The 15,338-nt window shown below is 33.0% G+C and overlaps 4 protein-coding genes across 4 annotated transcripts; all 4 read right to left on the bottom strand.

Annotated features, from left to right (window-relative positions):
* Window positions 1–819: 819 nt before the first annotated feature.
* LOC128394125 (low-density lipoprotein receptor-related protein 4-like) lies at window positions 820–2,156 on the bottom strand. Its single transcript, XM_053354388.1, has one exon. It carries the CDS (start codon window positions 2,154–2,156, stop codon window positions 846–848), a length of 1,311 nt encoding a protein of 436 aa, XP_053210363.1. The 3' UTR covers window positions 820–845.
* Window positions 2,157–6,232: 4,076 nt separating this feature from the next.
* Window positions 6,233–10,166, bottom strand: LOC128393982 (low-density lipoprotein receptor-related protein 2-like). Its single transcript, XM_053354217.1, has 3 exons — window positions 8,446–10,166; window positions 7,248–7,638; window positions 6,233–7,113 (listed from the first exon to the last, which is right to left on the bottom strand). The coding sequence occupies exons 1-3, from the start codon at window positions 9,727–9,729 to the stop codon at window positions 6,287–6,289; spliced, it is 2,502 nt and encodes an 833-aa protein (XP_053210192.1). The 5' UTR covers window positions 9,730–10,166; the 3' UTR covers window positions 6,233–6,286.
* Window positions 10,167–13,123: 2,957 nt separating this feature from the next.
* On the bottom strand, window positions 13,124–13,807 carry LOC128393956 (low-density lipoprotein receptor-related protein 8-like). Its single transcript, XM_053354190.1, is given in 3 exon segments — window positions 13,124–13,490; window positions 13,493–13,736; window positions 13,790–13,807. Coding segments are annotated over 3 exon segments (603 nt in total). The 3' UTR covers window positions 13,124–13,149.
* On the bottom strand, window positions 13,540–15,243 carry LOC128394137 (low-density lipoprotein receptor-like). The gene is made up of 2 exons (XM_053354405.1): window positions 14,834–15,243; window positions 13,540–14,110 (listed from the first exon to the last, which is right to left on the bottom strand). The coding sequence occupies exons 1-2, from the start codon at window positions 15,239–15,241 to the stop codon at window positions 14,027–14,029; spliced, it is 492 nt and encodes a 163-aa protein (XP_053210380.1). The 5' UTR covers window positions 15,242–15,243; the 3' UTR covers window positions 13,540–14,026.
* Window positions 15,244–15,338: the final 95 nt, after the last annotated feature.

The following is a 15,338-nucleotide window of genomic DNA, read 5'->3' as shown; positions in this document are numbered from 1 at the left end:
GTGATGTTTTTGACTAGAAGCACAACCCAAACCAAAGGTTATCAAATTGTTATAAAGGTTATCACATGTTGGTCCATTTTTATCATTTCCTAAATTGTTAGAGTTAAAATCCATTTTAATTGATGGGGTTAAAAAATTATCACCATTACAATTATGAAATTGATTACCTGTTGGTTGCTCAGCAACGGGAGATCAGCTGAATTGAAGTTATCGTTCAATTCCTTTAATTGCTTGCGAATAATAGTGATTTTAAATTCCGGCAGTCGAAATCGTAATAAACCCTTTTTTTGGACAACTTTTTGCATCTGATCGATTACCACAATCGTTTTTTCCATCACAATATAGATAATGATCAACACATCGGTCATTTTCGCATTGAAATTCGTTCTCAGTACAATTTCTAAACGCACAATTCTTTTCGTCGGCACCATTACGACAATTTGATCACATTTCCATCTTTTTGGAATAAAAACATACCCATCACACGAAAATGTATCCTTAGAACATCGTGAACATTTTCTTTCATCAGAAAGATCCACACAATCAATCACAAATTTTCTACTCTAAATTTTCTTCTAATTAATGTAATCTACTTTCCAATATTCGCACCTCTCAAACTGTATTTCTCCCACTTTGAATTCCGGTTTACATATACAAGTAAAGCCACTGGGGTTCTTAGTGGTTCGTTGTAATGAAAAAAGGTTCTCTCTTCTGTATCTCTTTGAATACATTCATCTTTTGTATTATTTCAATATGACAAGAAAGTAATCTCTGAATGAGATTAGTAATTACACGATTAATCGACTTTATCTTAACTGATTACTTGGATAATTGTTTATTTGTGATTATATTAAATCGTTTCTATCTGGACAGTTCATTTCATCAGAATGATCTTTACAATTAGGATATTTGTCACAGACAAAATCGTTCGAAATACATCCCGATCGATCGGCACATGGAAATGTTCCCTCGACACATCGAAGATCTGAATCAAAACGATAGGATTTGTACATGACAGTGTTACAGTTCATTTCATCCTTTAAATTCAAGCAATCCTTACGTTTGTCACATCGCCATTGTAATGGAATACATTGGTCGCCACAATCAAATTGATTAAATGCACATTTAGTTGAATTACAATTCTTTTCATCTGATCTATCCCAACAATCTGCGACTCCATCACAAACTGAATTGACATGAATACATTTACGATTATCACATTTAAATTGATTCTTTGTACAGTCTTTAGCAGTTGGACAATTTTTCTCGTCAAGACCATTGTAACAATCGACAACACCATCACAGTGCCAGTTACTCGGGATAAATAAACGTTGACAGTCAAAACTATTGGAATCAGTCAGTTTTGAACAAGTCTTCTCATCTGATCGATCACCACAATCATCTATTCCATTACAATATAATTTTTTGTTTATGCACCGATCATTGGCACATCGAAATTCATTTTCAGTACAATCTCTAAACTCACAATTCTTTTCGTCTTCACCATTAAGACAATCGACAATTTGATCACATCTCCATCTTTTTGGAATACAGGTTAGCTTATCACAGGCAAACATATTTTCAGAACATCGTGAACAAAACTGTTCCCCTGATCGTTTACTACAATCGAAGATTTTGTCACAATTTTCTGATCTTGTTGTGAAAAGCATTTTACACGCCGAACATTTCTTTTCTATTAAAGATTCATTTTCTGGTTTGCGATTTGGTCTATAAGGTTCACCTCTAATCATCTTACCTTTTAGTGAATGAAAGTGGTAACCAAATGAACAATTCGAAGTACAATCCGAAAACAAATTACTTTCGACCTCCATATCGACCTCACAAGTTTTGAACTGTTCATGAATTTTATCAAACGAAATTAATTGAAATACTGGCATCATTTCTGTTGTCTCGTACAACATTGACCGCGTTGTCGAGGATTCCGGAAGCAGTATAAGTGAAGATGAATTCCAGAGAACAGATTCCACGTCGAATTGTACAGATGACCCAAACGGCCCCCTTATCCATGGCCAACCCCGCATGGGTTTATTGCGTTCGATTTTCCGAGTGTCTAACGATGCAAAGGTCACTTCAATGATGAACAAAACAATAAGAAGCGAATGATAAATTTTATAAAAACTACTCTTTTTCATCATTGATCGATTCCAAAAACTTATAATAAAATAAATGAGCTTTATGTATAATGAAATCACTTTATTTTCTCACAATTAACTGGCAAGTGAAGTGAGAATGATTTATGATTAGTTAGCTTTTACTCCAATCGATTGATTATGAAGCATCTTTTCTTAATCAGTATAAAAACATTTATATTAATACTTGAAGTAGATAAAAACTTCGCATAAATCATCTGATAAATGATTAGTTAAAATTGTTTTTGTAAATCAGACTAGTTTACGTTTACATGACTAAAGCACCAATATTTAAGGCCAAATACATTCAATTCGCAAAATTGAATAAAATTATGTATCATATTAATTTACCCTTTCGCCTGCTGATTGGCCGAATCCTGAAAATCTTGAAACAAAATAATTCAATCGCTAAAAAATAACTAAAACCAAACTCGCTGTTTTATTCCCTGAGTTGGACAATTTTTCTCGTCAGATTGATCTTTGCAGTTGGAGTATCCGTCACAAAGGAAATCGGTTGATACATATCCCGAATTATCATTACATGGGAACAGACCATCGACCCATTTAAGTCTAAAATCGTCTCGTCTCAATTTATACATGTTAAGGTTACAAATCCATTCATCATATTCATCGAAACAATCATACTTTTTATAACATCTCCATCGAATTGGAATACATTGGCTACCACAATCAAATTGAATGTGTGCAAATTTAGTACGCCAACAATTATTTTCATCTGATCTATCCCAACAATCTGCGACTCCATCACAAAGTGAAACTCTATCAATACATTTACGATTATCACATTTAAATTGATTCTTTTTACAATCGATATCAGTTGGACAGTTTTTCTCGTCAAGACCGTTGTAACAATCGACGATACCATCACAATGCCACGAGCTTGGGATAAATAAACGTTGACAGTCAAAACTATTGGAATCAGTCAGTTTTGAACAAGTCTTCTCATCTGATCGATCACCACAAACATCTATTCCATTACAATAAAGTGATTCGTCAATACATCGACTATACAAGTATTTGCGCCGTGACCATAATAACAATATTGATCGTAAGGAACAATCGATGACATGACCAAATGCACTTTACACTCAAATTTATCCGAATGATCAGGTTCATGAGATGAATTCGTTTTCTTATGAATAAACTGGTTAACTGGTGATGAAGATGTAACTGGTTCGATCTGTGTTAATCCAATAATTATACACAAAGCAACAATCTAACTAACCAACTACTCTTGGTGGTGGCGGTGGTTGAGGTTTAATTAATGCGGAGATGCTCTGAGAAGTTGAGTTTCTCGGCGCAGTTGGAGGTGGTGGTGTGGGTGGTGATGTTGATGGTGATGGTGATGGTGGATCCTGTTGTTGTTGTTGTTGTTGGTTTTGTTTTAGTGTTGCTGCTGTTGATAATCGGTTAACTAGTTCGATTGCTCGATCTTCATCTGATTTTCGACGAGGCAATTTAACATTATTCAATTGAGCTCTTGCTTCCAATATCCTTTGTTTTATTATCGGTGGTGTTGGTGGTGGTTGATATTCATGAAATGCAGGATCATCTTCTAGTTCAGTATTTAATGGTGCTATTTGTTTAGTTGACTTGATTGTTGACTGATGGATTTGTTTTTGTTGAATTTGAGAAGATAAATGTTGATTTTGATGAGATAATAATGAGGGTGGAGATGAACAGGGTGGTGGTGGTGGTACTTGTGGCTGCTTTGGACGTAATCAATTAATTAAAAGTTAAATTCCTCTGTAATGTTTTTGACTAGAAGCACAACCCAAACCAGAGGCTATCAAATTGTTATAAAGGTTATCACATGTTGGTCCATTTTTATCATTTCCTAAATTGTTAGAGTTAAAATCCATTTTAATTGATGGGGTTAAAAAATTATCACCATTACAATTATGAAATTGATTAGAAATTTGGTTCTCCACAAAGTTCACATTTTCAGGGTTATCGTTTGTTTCCTCTTCATTTGGGTAACACTTTTGCCACATATTCAAAAAACACCAAAGCAAAACAGGAACAGGTACTTGGAATTACCTAGAAAGTTAATTAGAAAAAAATGAAAATGATTAAAAGATAAATGAATGGATTAAATTGCAAAGAGCTTTTGACTATTCAAATGAAACCCATAGAGATGTTTAAAAGAGTGAGAGATAAAGAAAGAGAGGAAATAGACAAACTAAAAAGACAGAGGAAAAGCAAGAGAATCAATTGAGAAGAAAGAAGATTGAATAGATACTATTCTATTCAAGAAAGGAAAGAGAGAAGATGAAAATTTCACCCGATTAGACGAAAAGAGAATTTGTTTTGCTAATTAAGATTACCAAAGATACTTTCATAATTTGGTTTGATCAAAAAATTAAATTTCTTAACTTAAAAGTAACAAAGTGTTTGGGTATCTGAATACGAAATTTGGATTACCTGTTGGTTGCTCAGCAACGGGAGATCAGCTGAATTAAAGTTATTTTCCATTTCTAGTTCGAACAAAATCTGAGTAACCGTTTATGAGAAATTCTGACTCAAAGTTTTTATGCACGCGAGCACAGTTCCCCTTTTTGAACGCGCGATTCAAAAAGAAAAGAAAGAGACGAGACAAAGAGAAAAGAAAAAAAATTTAGTTTCGAACCTTTCATTAAAATTTAATTCTCATTTCAGTATCCACGGGTCAGTCAAACAACCGTAACAAACTTTCACAAGAAAGTTTGTTCCCGCTTGTTAACTTATATCATCATAAACAAACAACGGAATCAATGGATCTCTTTTGTTCATTTATTTGATTAAACTATTGTTATAAAAACCCTTAATTCATTAATTAGATGTTCCGATCGATTCTGTTTGTAAATCATCAAAATATTAATATAATTGCCTTTTGGACTTATCTCTTTGTATTAATTTCTATATGATAAAGATTCATTTCTGAATGAGATAAGCAATTAGAGGATTAATCAAAGCCATTTAGGGTTTGGATGTACAATATTCCTACAGCGACCTACAGTAATTATCGCCGTGTTTTACTAACCTGTGGGGATAAATTATGAGACTTTTTGGTCAAACCTTCATGAAAATAAAACTGTGCTGAATTTTCCTGTGAAATTTCATTTTCTGATAGTTAACACATGTGAAACCGTTGCCTAAAAATTTCACATCATTAAGGCCAAAAGTGGCGATAATATATTAGATCAAATTGACCTGAAATTAAAATTTTTCAAAATATTTTTTTTCGATATTTTTTAATATCATGTCAGTGGATTCTCAGATTTTGATAAAAATAGATTTTTCAGAATTCGCTTAAAAAATTAATTTTAATTTAGTGTTGACGCGTTTTTATCGATAGTCCGAAAAGAGATAATCGGAAACGAAAATTCTATTTTTCCCCTTTACTAAAATTGAAAAATTTCTATCTATTGTTAAGACTCTCATAGATAGGTAACATGTAAACACTTTTTTAAATTTTTTTCCCTAAACTTTGATATTAATTTGTGGTCAAAATGAATAAAATTTCATACGAGTCTTCATGAAGTAATGAAAAATCATAATCATGTTTTTCACGAAATTGACACAAGAAGTTTTCTAAATATTGAAATTAAAACAAAAAGTCTCAAAATTTATCTTCAAAGGTTAATACTCATTACGAAGACTTCTTGACAAGGAGTCCTTGTCCTGAGGAAAATCTGGTTCCTTGAACTTTTGTTCAATTAAATTGTTAAGATGATTACACTTACGGTTTTGGTGGCGGTGGAGGTGGAGGTGCCGGAGATGAGAATGGCCAAAACCATCCATAGGTCATTTCGCTAGTGCACAAAACAATAAGAAGCGAATGAAAAATTATATAAAAACTACTGTTTTTCATCATTGATCGACTCCAAAAACTTATAATAAAATAAATGAGCTTTATGTATAATGAAATCACTTTATTTTCCCACAATTAACTGGCAAGTGGAGTGAAAATTATTGATGATTAACTTATTTTTGCTCCAATCCATTGATTAAGCATCTTTTCTTTATCAGTAAAAAACATCTACATGTATACTTGAAATAAATAACAAACTTCGCATAAATCAACTGATAGATTAATTAGTTGACATTGACTTTTTAATTTACATAGATAGGTATTAATACATGTCTTCTACTAAAGTAGTTCTCATTCCATTTTCATAAAATCGAATAACAATTTGTTTTTGAAACAAATGTCTGAGCTTTGGGCAATTCATTTCATCCGATCGATCCATACAACTGTAAAATCCATCGCAAACGAAATCCACTGCTATATATCCCGAATTATCGGAACATGCAAATAAACCATCAATCCATTCAAGTCTAGAATCGTCTCGTCTCGATTTATACATGTTTTCGTTACAATTATATTCATCATATCCATTAAGACAATCATACTTATTATCACATCGCCATTGTAATGGAATACATTGATCACCACAATCGAATTGATTAAACGCACATTTAGTTTTATCACAATTCTTTTCATCAGATCTGTCCCAACAATCTGCGACTCCATCACAAACTGAATCGACATGAATGCATTTACGATTATCACATTCAAATTGATTCTTTGTACAGTTTTTAGTAGGAAGACAGTTTCTCTCATCAACACCATTGGGACAATCGACGATACCATCACAATGCCACGAGTTTGGGATATATGTTTCCCGGCAATCGTAATCTTTAAAATGTGGTAGGCTTGGACAACTTTTCTCATCTGATCGATCACCACAATCATCTTTTCCATCACAAATTGATTGTTTATCAATACATTTACGATTATCACATTTAAATCTATATTTTCCACAGAAATTAGAAGCTGGACAATTTTTCTCATCAAGACCATTGTAGCAATCGACTATACCATCACAAAGCCACGAGCTTGGGATATATAAATTCCCGCAATCGAAATCATTGGAATCAGTCCTTTTGAACAGGTCTTCTCATCTGATCGATCACCACAATCATCTATTCCATTACAATAAAGTGATTTGTCAATACATCGGTCATTTCCGCATTGAAATTCGTTTTCAGTACAATTTCTAAACTCACAATTCTTTTCGTCTTCACCATTACGACAATCGACAATTTGATCACATTTCCATCTTTTTGGAATACAAACATTTCCGTCACACGAAAATGTATCCTTAGAACATCGTGAACATTTTCTTTCATCAGAAAGATCCACACAATCAATCACTCCATCACAAAATTTCGACTCGTCTATGTAATCTACTTTCCAATATTCGCACCTCTCAAACTGTATTTCTCCCACTTTGAATTCCGGTTTACATATACAAGTATTTGCGCCGTGACCATAATAACAATATTGATCGTAAGGAACAATCGATGACATGACCAAATGCACTTTACACTCAAATTTATCCGAATGATCAGGTTCATGAGATGAATTCATCTCCTTATGAGTAAAATGGTTAATTGCTTTTGAAGTTGTAACTGGTTCGATCTGTGTTAATATATTAATAATAATACACAAAACAATCAAAAGTGAAAAATTGAATTCATAAAAGTTAATCTTCGCCATAATAAAACTTTATTAAAAGTTGAATGAATGTATAAAAAACTTGTTATAAGACGAAATGAATGTTTTACTTATTAGTAAAATAAAATTCATTACTGATTAACCATTTGATAATCAAGCACTTAATCAATATTGAATCAATCACACTTGAGGTTGAATGCTGAAAGTTTGTATTAATAATTTTTCTCTCAATTTCCTAACTTATTGTCTCTTTTTGCTTGTTATACAAAAATCTACTAACATGATTAATGTCCTAAGATATTGAAACGAAACAAACACTTGAGAAACTTTTAATCGCTATTGACTCTTGTAAACGAGTTTACTTCGATTATTAAGAAAATCGGACGTTCGTCAATCAACTTGTTTACTTTGTTTGTTTGGTCTAGTTACCTTTCCCCGGACCCTCGAGAAACTTTCCTCCATCAACCATTTTCCATAGAAAAAGATACAAAAATCGTCGAGAAAGAAAATACTGATGAGTAGCATTATATTCCCTTTGTCGGCCAAAGTTCTAAGTGCGAAAAGTAATTGGACCAAATGATATACGAGTAAAGCTACTGGGGTTCTTAGTGGTTCGTTGTAATGAAAAAAGGTTCTCTCTTCTGTATCTCTTTGAATACATTCATCTTTTGTATTATTTCAATATGACAAGAAAATAATCTCTGAATGAGATTAGTAATTACACGATTATCTTAACTGATTACTTGGATAATTGTTTATTTGTGATTATACTAAATCGTTTCTATCTGGACAATTCATCTCATCAGAATGATCTTTACAATTAGGATATTTGTCACAAACAAAATCGTTCGAAATACATCCCGATCGATCGGCACATGGAAATGTACCTTCAACACATCGAAGATCTGAATCAAGTCGTAAGGATTTGTACATGACAAGGTTACACATCGTTTCATCCATTAAATTCAAGCAATCCTTACGTTTGTCACATCGCCATTGTAATGGAATACATTGGTCACCACAATCAAATTGATTAAATGCACATTTAGTTTTATCACAATTCTTTTCATCTGATCTGTCCCAACAATCTGCGACTCCATCACAAATTGAGTCTCTGTGAATACATTTACGATTATCACATTTAAATTGATTCTTTGTACAGTTTTTAGCTGGTGGACAATTTTTCTCGTCAAGACCATTGTAACAATCGACAATACCATCACAATGCCACGAGCTTGGGATAAATAAACGTTGACAGTCGAAACTATTGGAATCAGTCAGTTTTGAACAGGTCTTCTCGTCTGATCGATCACCACAATCGTCTTTTCCATTACAATATAGTGTTTTGTTTATGCACCGATCATTTGCACATCGAAATTCATTTTCAGTACAATCTCTAAACTCACAATTCTTTTCATCTTCACCATTAAGACAATCGACAATTTGATCACATCTCCATCTTTTTGGAATACAAGTTTTGTTATCGCAGGCAAACATATTTTCAGAACATCGTGAACAAAACTGTTCCCCTGATCGTTTACTACAATCGAAGATTTTGTCACAATTTTCTGATCTTGTTGTGAAAAGCATTTTACACGCCGAACATTTCTTTTCTATTAAAGATTCATTTTCTGGTTTGCGATTTGGTCTATAAGGTTCACCTCTAAGCATCACAGCTTTTAGTGAATGAAAGTAGTAACCAAATGAACAATTTGAAGTACAATCCGAAAACAAATTACTTTCGACCTCCATATCGACCTCACAAGTTTTGAACTGTTCATGAATTTTATCAAACGAAATTAATTGAAATACTGGCATCATTTCTGTTGTCTCGTACAACATTGACCGCGTTGTCGAGGTAGTAAATTCTCGAGGCAGTATAAGTATAGATGTATGCATGTCCACGTCGTATGGCCCCCTTATCCATGTCCAACCCCGCATGGGTTTATTGCGTTCGATTGTCCGAATGCGTAACGATGCAAAGGTCACTTCAATGATGCACAAAACAATAAGAAGCGAATGATAAAATTTATAAAAACTACTCTTTTTCATCATTGATCGATTCCAAAAACTTATAATATTAAGATTATTAATAAAATAAATGAGCTTTATGTATAATGAAATCACTTTATTTTCTCACAATTAACTGGCAAGTGAAATGAGAACGATTTATGATTAGTTAACTTTTAATCCAATCGATTGACTATTCAGCATCTTTTCTTAATCAGTATAAAACATTTATATTTATACTTGAAGTAAATAACAAACTTCGCATAAATCATCTGATAAATGATTAGTTGAAATTGTTTTTCTAAATCAGACTAGTTTACGTTTACATGACTAAAGCACCAATATTTAAGGCCAAATACATTCAATTCGCAAAATTGAATAAAATTATGTATCATATTAATTTACCCTTTCGCCTGCTGATTGGCCTAATCCTGAAAATCTTGAAACAAAATAATTCAATCGCTAAAAAATAACTAAAATCAAACCAACTGATTGATTACCTGAGTTGGACAATTTTTCTAGTCAGATTGATCTTTGCAGTTGGAGTATCTGTCACAAAGGAAATCGGTTGATACATATCCCGAATTATCATTACATGGGAATAGACCATCAACCCATTTAAGTCTAGAATCGTCTTGTCTCGATTTATACATGTTAAGGTTACAATTCCATTCATCAGATTCATTGAGACAATCATACTTATTATCACATTTCCATCGAATTGGAATACATTGGTCACCACAATCAAATTGATTTTGTGCACATTTAGTTTTATCACAATTATTTTCATCTGATCTGTCCCAACAATCTTCGATTCCATCACAAATTGAATGTTTATCAATACATTTACGATTATCACAGATAAATTGATTCTTTTTACAGTCTTTAGCAGTTGGACATTTTTCTCATCAAGACCATTATAACAATCGACGATACCATCACAATGCCACGAGCTTGGGATATATAAATATCGGCAATCGAAATTATTGGAACTGGTTTTGTTTGCACAGGTCTTCTCATCTGATCGATCACCACAATCGTCTTCACCATTACAATATAGTGATTCGTCAATACATCGACTATTTCCGCATTGAAATTCGTTTTCAGTACAATTTCTAAACTCACAATTCTTTTCGTCGGCACCATTATGACAATCGACAATTTGATCACATCTCCATCTTTTCGGAATACAAACATACCCATCACACGAAAATGTATCCTTAGAACATCGTGAACATTTTCTTTCATCAGAAAGATCCATACAATCAATCACTGTATTTCTCCCACTTTGAATTCCGGTTTACATATACAAGTATTTGCGCCGTGACCATAATAACAATATTGATCGTAAGGAACAATCGATGACATGACCAAATGCACTTTACACTCAAATTTATCCGAATGATCAGGTTCATGGGATGAATTCGTTTTCTTATGAATAAACTGGTTAACTGGTGATGAAGATGTAAATGTAGAAACTTTTAATCGCTATTGACTCTTGTAAACAAGTTTATTTCGATTATTAAGAAAATTGGACAATTTTTAATTCACCTAATACATTTCGATGACCTTTTCTCCATCAATCATTTTCCATAGAACAAGATACAAAGATCGCCGAGAAAGAAAATACTGATGAGTAGCATAATATTCCCTTCGCCCACCAAAGTCCCAAGTGCGAAAAGTGGTTGGACCAAATGAAGGTTGAGGTTTAACCTTCTTCTCATAAACCCAATCACAAACACCAACAGTTGACAATGCTACTCCTTTAGGTGTTTTCAGATTAATGTTTCTGTGGTTTTTTTACTTAAGAAATTAGCTTCAATAAAATTTAATTTGTTCTTGATTTATCTTGGTTCAATCTTGGTACTCGGTTCCTGGTTCTCGATTCAGCCTTTGATCACTGGTTGACATTTTTTTGTCTAACATTAAACTTGATGGATTCACTCATGGATTGAAAGTAATCCCTTTGTTGCACTTCGTTGGGATGTAAATCTCGTAGTTTGTATAATCTCTTGAAACAAGAGAAACCCGATGATTTTGGTTTTAGTAAATCAAGTGATAACCATTAAGAAGAGGGCAGAGGTTTTTTGAAGAAAATCAGATGAAGACAACCAAATAGCACCATTAAATACTGAACTAGAAGATAATCCTGCATTTCATGAATATCAACCACCACCATCACCCAAACCAATCCCACCACAAACACCACCGATAATAAAACAAAGGATATTGGAAGCAAGAGCTCAATTGAATAATGTTACATTGCCTCGTCGAAAATCAGATGAAGATCGAGCAATCGAATTAGTTAACCGATTATCAACAGCAGCAACACTAAAACAAAACCAACAACAACAACAACAGGATCCACCATCGCCATCACCATCACCACCCACACCACCACCTCCAACTGCACCAAGAAACTCAACTTCTCAAAGCATCTCCGCATTAATTAAACCTCAACCACCACCAAGAGTAGATTTTTCGTTTAAGATGAACATCAACTCATTAGAGTTCTAATTATGTTTTTTAATGATGATACATATTAAATAAACTGTAAATACTATTAGTTTCTTTCAAATATAAAACAAAATAAACAAATTAGTCAATTTAAAGAAAAAAAATTTTATCGGCATGATTAGAATCAAGTATTTGGATCGATTAATTTCATTCATGATCCTCTTCGTGAACTAATTAATCAATTGGATGTAAAATTTTTCGATGACTTTAAATTTTAGAGTAAATGGTTAATCTTGGTGCGAATTAAGAAAAAGATTTGATGGAACATGAAAAAAAGAAATTAAAAAAGTAACAGTAGTTTATAAACTCGTTCGAAGTGTAATTGACTTTCACTGAGAAATTTGATGAAAAAGGGAAGTAAATATTAGAGATGCTTCCGTATGATTATCATTTTCTGTTGGATTTATGTCGACTCCAAACTCATCGCAATCGCTGCTTGAAGTTGTTTTTGTTCATCTTCCAATTCACTTTCTAACGAGGCAGCGATCGCTCTTTGAAGACAACTTTCATCATCTTCACCCCCACTGTAAGAACCACCTTTTATTGCTTCGGTTGAACTTCGGTCAGAAATGGTATGTGGTTTCTCGGCTTCTTCTCTTCAAGAGTTCTACTGTCATCACTTGGGCCCAAAGACTCACAGACTTACGTGTTTGTTTTGCTTTTCACTTTCCTGTTTTATGATTTTTTTGTTTTGTTAATTGATTCCAATTGATTCTTATTAGTTGACCACAGTTTCTTCAAAACGAACAATTGGAACTATTGAGATTTTTTGATGTGTAAATTGGTTCGTTTTAATGAAAAAAAGTTCTCTCTTCTGTATCTCTTTGAATACCTTCACCTTTTGTATTATTTCAATATGACAAGAAAGTAATCTCTGAATGAGATTAGTAATTACACGATTAATCGAATTTATCTTAACTGATTACTTGGATAATTGTTTATTTGTGATTATATTAAATCGTTTCTATCTGGACAATTCATCTCATCAGAATGATCTTTACAATTAGGATATTTGTCACAAACAAAATCGTTCGAAATACATCCCGATCGATCGGCACATGGAAATGTACCTTCAACACATCGAAGATCTGAATCAAGTCGTAAGGATTTGTACATGACAAGGTTACACATCTTTTCATCCATTAAATTCAAGCAATCCTTTCGTTTGTCACATCGCCATTGTAATGGAATACATCGGTCACCACAATCAAATTGGTTTTGTGCACATTTAGTTTTATCACAATTCTTTTCATCTGATCTGTCCCAACAATCTTCGACTCCATCACAAATTGATTGTTATCAATACATTTACGATTATCACATTTGAATTGATTATCAGTACAGTTTTTAGCAGGTGGACAGTTTTTCTCATCAAGACCATTGTAACAATCGACAACACCATCACAGTGCCAGTTACTCGAGATAAATAAACGTTGACAGTCGAAATTGTTGGAATCAGTCAGTTTTGAACAGGTCTTCTCGTCTGATCGATCACCACAATCGTCTATTCCATTACAATATAGTGTTTTGTTTATTCACCGATCATTTGCACATCGAAATTCATTTTCAGTACAATCTTTAAACTTACAATACCTTTCGTCTTCATGGTGAAGACAATCGACAATTCGATCACATTCCCATCTTTTTGGAATACGAATTCCATCATCACACTAAAATGTATTCTTAGAACATTGATAACAAAACTGTCCCCCTGATCGTTTACTACAATCGAAGATCCAGTCACAAGTTAACGATCTTGTTGTGAAAAGCATTTTACAGGCCGAACATTTCTTTTCCATTAAAGATCCATTTTCTGGTTTGCTATTCAGGTAATCGATGGTTGATAATCGATCAGTAGACATAAATGGACAATGATCCATACAATCAGATAACAAATTACTTTCGATATCTATGGTATAAGCATCCTCGCAAGTTGTTAATTCTTGAATGTTATCAAACGAAATTAATCGGTAAAATGGGCGTTTTGTCCCTAGCGTTCGATAAGGGATGTCCATACAAAAAACCGGATAACAGTTACTGTATGGACTTAAATATTCAGGGAAAGAGATACTGTATGGGTCCGAACAGTATCTCTTTAATGTCGATGGATTGTCCACCACAAATGAATTGGTCACTACCGTTGTGCACAAAACAATAAGAAGCGAATAATAAATTTTATAAAAACTACTCTTTTTCATCATTGATCGATTCCAAAAACTTATTGTAAATTAAATTATCTTTATGTATAATGAAATCACTTTAATTACAATTAAATGGCAACTAAGGTGAAAATTGATGAGCAACTAATTTTTGCTCCAATTCATTAACCAGTGATTATTAATTATCTTTTCTTAATCATAATAAAAACATTTACACTTGAAGTAAATAACAAACTTCGCATAAATCATCTGATAAATAATTTGTTTAAATTGTTTTTATAAATCAGACTAGTTTACGGTTACATGACTAAAGCACCAATACTCAGGCCAAATACATTAAACACGCTACATTTTATAAATTTAAGTATCATATTAATTTACCCTTTCGTTTACTGATTGGCCTAATCCTGAAAATCTTGAAAAAATAATTTAATCGCTAAAAATAACTAAAATCAAACCAACTGATTGATTACCTGAGATGGACAATTTTTCTCGTCAGATTGATCTTTGCAGTTGGAGTATCCGTCACAAAGGAAATCGGTTGATACATATCCCGAATTATCATTACATGGGAATAGACCATCAACCCATTTAAGTCTAGAATCGCCTCGTCTCGATTTATACATGTTTTGGTTACAATTCCATTCATCAGATTCATTGAGACAATCATACTTATTATCACATTTCCATCGAATTGGAATACATTGGTCACCACAATCAAATTGATTTTGTGCACATTTAGTTTGACCACAATTCTTTTCATCTGATCTATCCCAACAATCTGCGACTCCATCACAAAATGAAACTCTATCAATACATTTACGATTATCACATTTAAATTGATTCTTTTTACAGTCTTTAGCAGGTGGACATTTTTTCATCAAGACCATTGTAACAATCGACGATACCATCACAATGCCACGAGCTTGGGATATATAAATTTCGGCAATCGAAATTATTGGAAGCGGTTTTGTTTGC

This window comes from Panonychus citri, unplaced genomic scaffold (assembly GCF_014898815.1).
Source record: "Panonychus citri isolate SS breed McGregor unplaced genomic scaffold, ASM1489881v1 Contig00139, whole genome shotgun sequence".
Classification (NCBI taxonomy): Eukaryota; Metazoa; Arthropoda; class Arachnida; order Trombidiformes; family Tetranychidae; genus Panonychus; species Panonychus citri.
Note: the sequence above shows the minus strand (reverse complement) of the source record. Positions and strands in the feature narration are given on the sequence as shown.

Excerpts from the sequence above, each read along its gene's own strand:
- LOC128394125 (XM_053354388.1), bottom strand. The coding sequence starts at position 2,156 with ATGATGAAAAAGAGTAGTTTTTATAAAATTTATCATTCGCTTCTTATT.
- LOC128393982 (XM_053354217.1), bottom strand. The coding sequence starts at position 9,729 with ATGATGAAAAAGAGTAGTTTTTATAAATTTTATCATTCGCTTCTTATT. Across the intron at positions 7,639-8,445 it reads GTCCAGATAGAAACGATTTA|ATCGAACCAGTTACAACTTC; the intron begins GTATAATCACAA and ends ATATTAACACAG. Across the intron at positions 7,114-7,247 it reads TGATCAAATTGTCGATTGTC|AAGACCTGTTCAAAAGGACT; the intron begins GTAATGGTGAAG and ends CGATCAGATGAG.
- LOC128394137 (XM_053354405.1), bottom strand. The coding sequence starts at position 15,241 with ATGAAAAAATGTCCACCTGCTAAAGACTGTAAAAAGAATCAATTTAAA. Across the intron at positions 14,111-14,833 it reads AGAAAAATTGTCCATCTCAG|ATATCGAAAGTAATTTGTTA; the intron begins GTAATCAATCAG and ends CTTATACCATAG.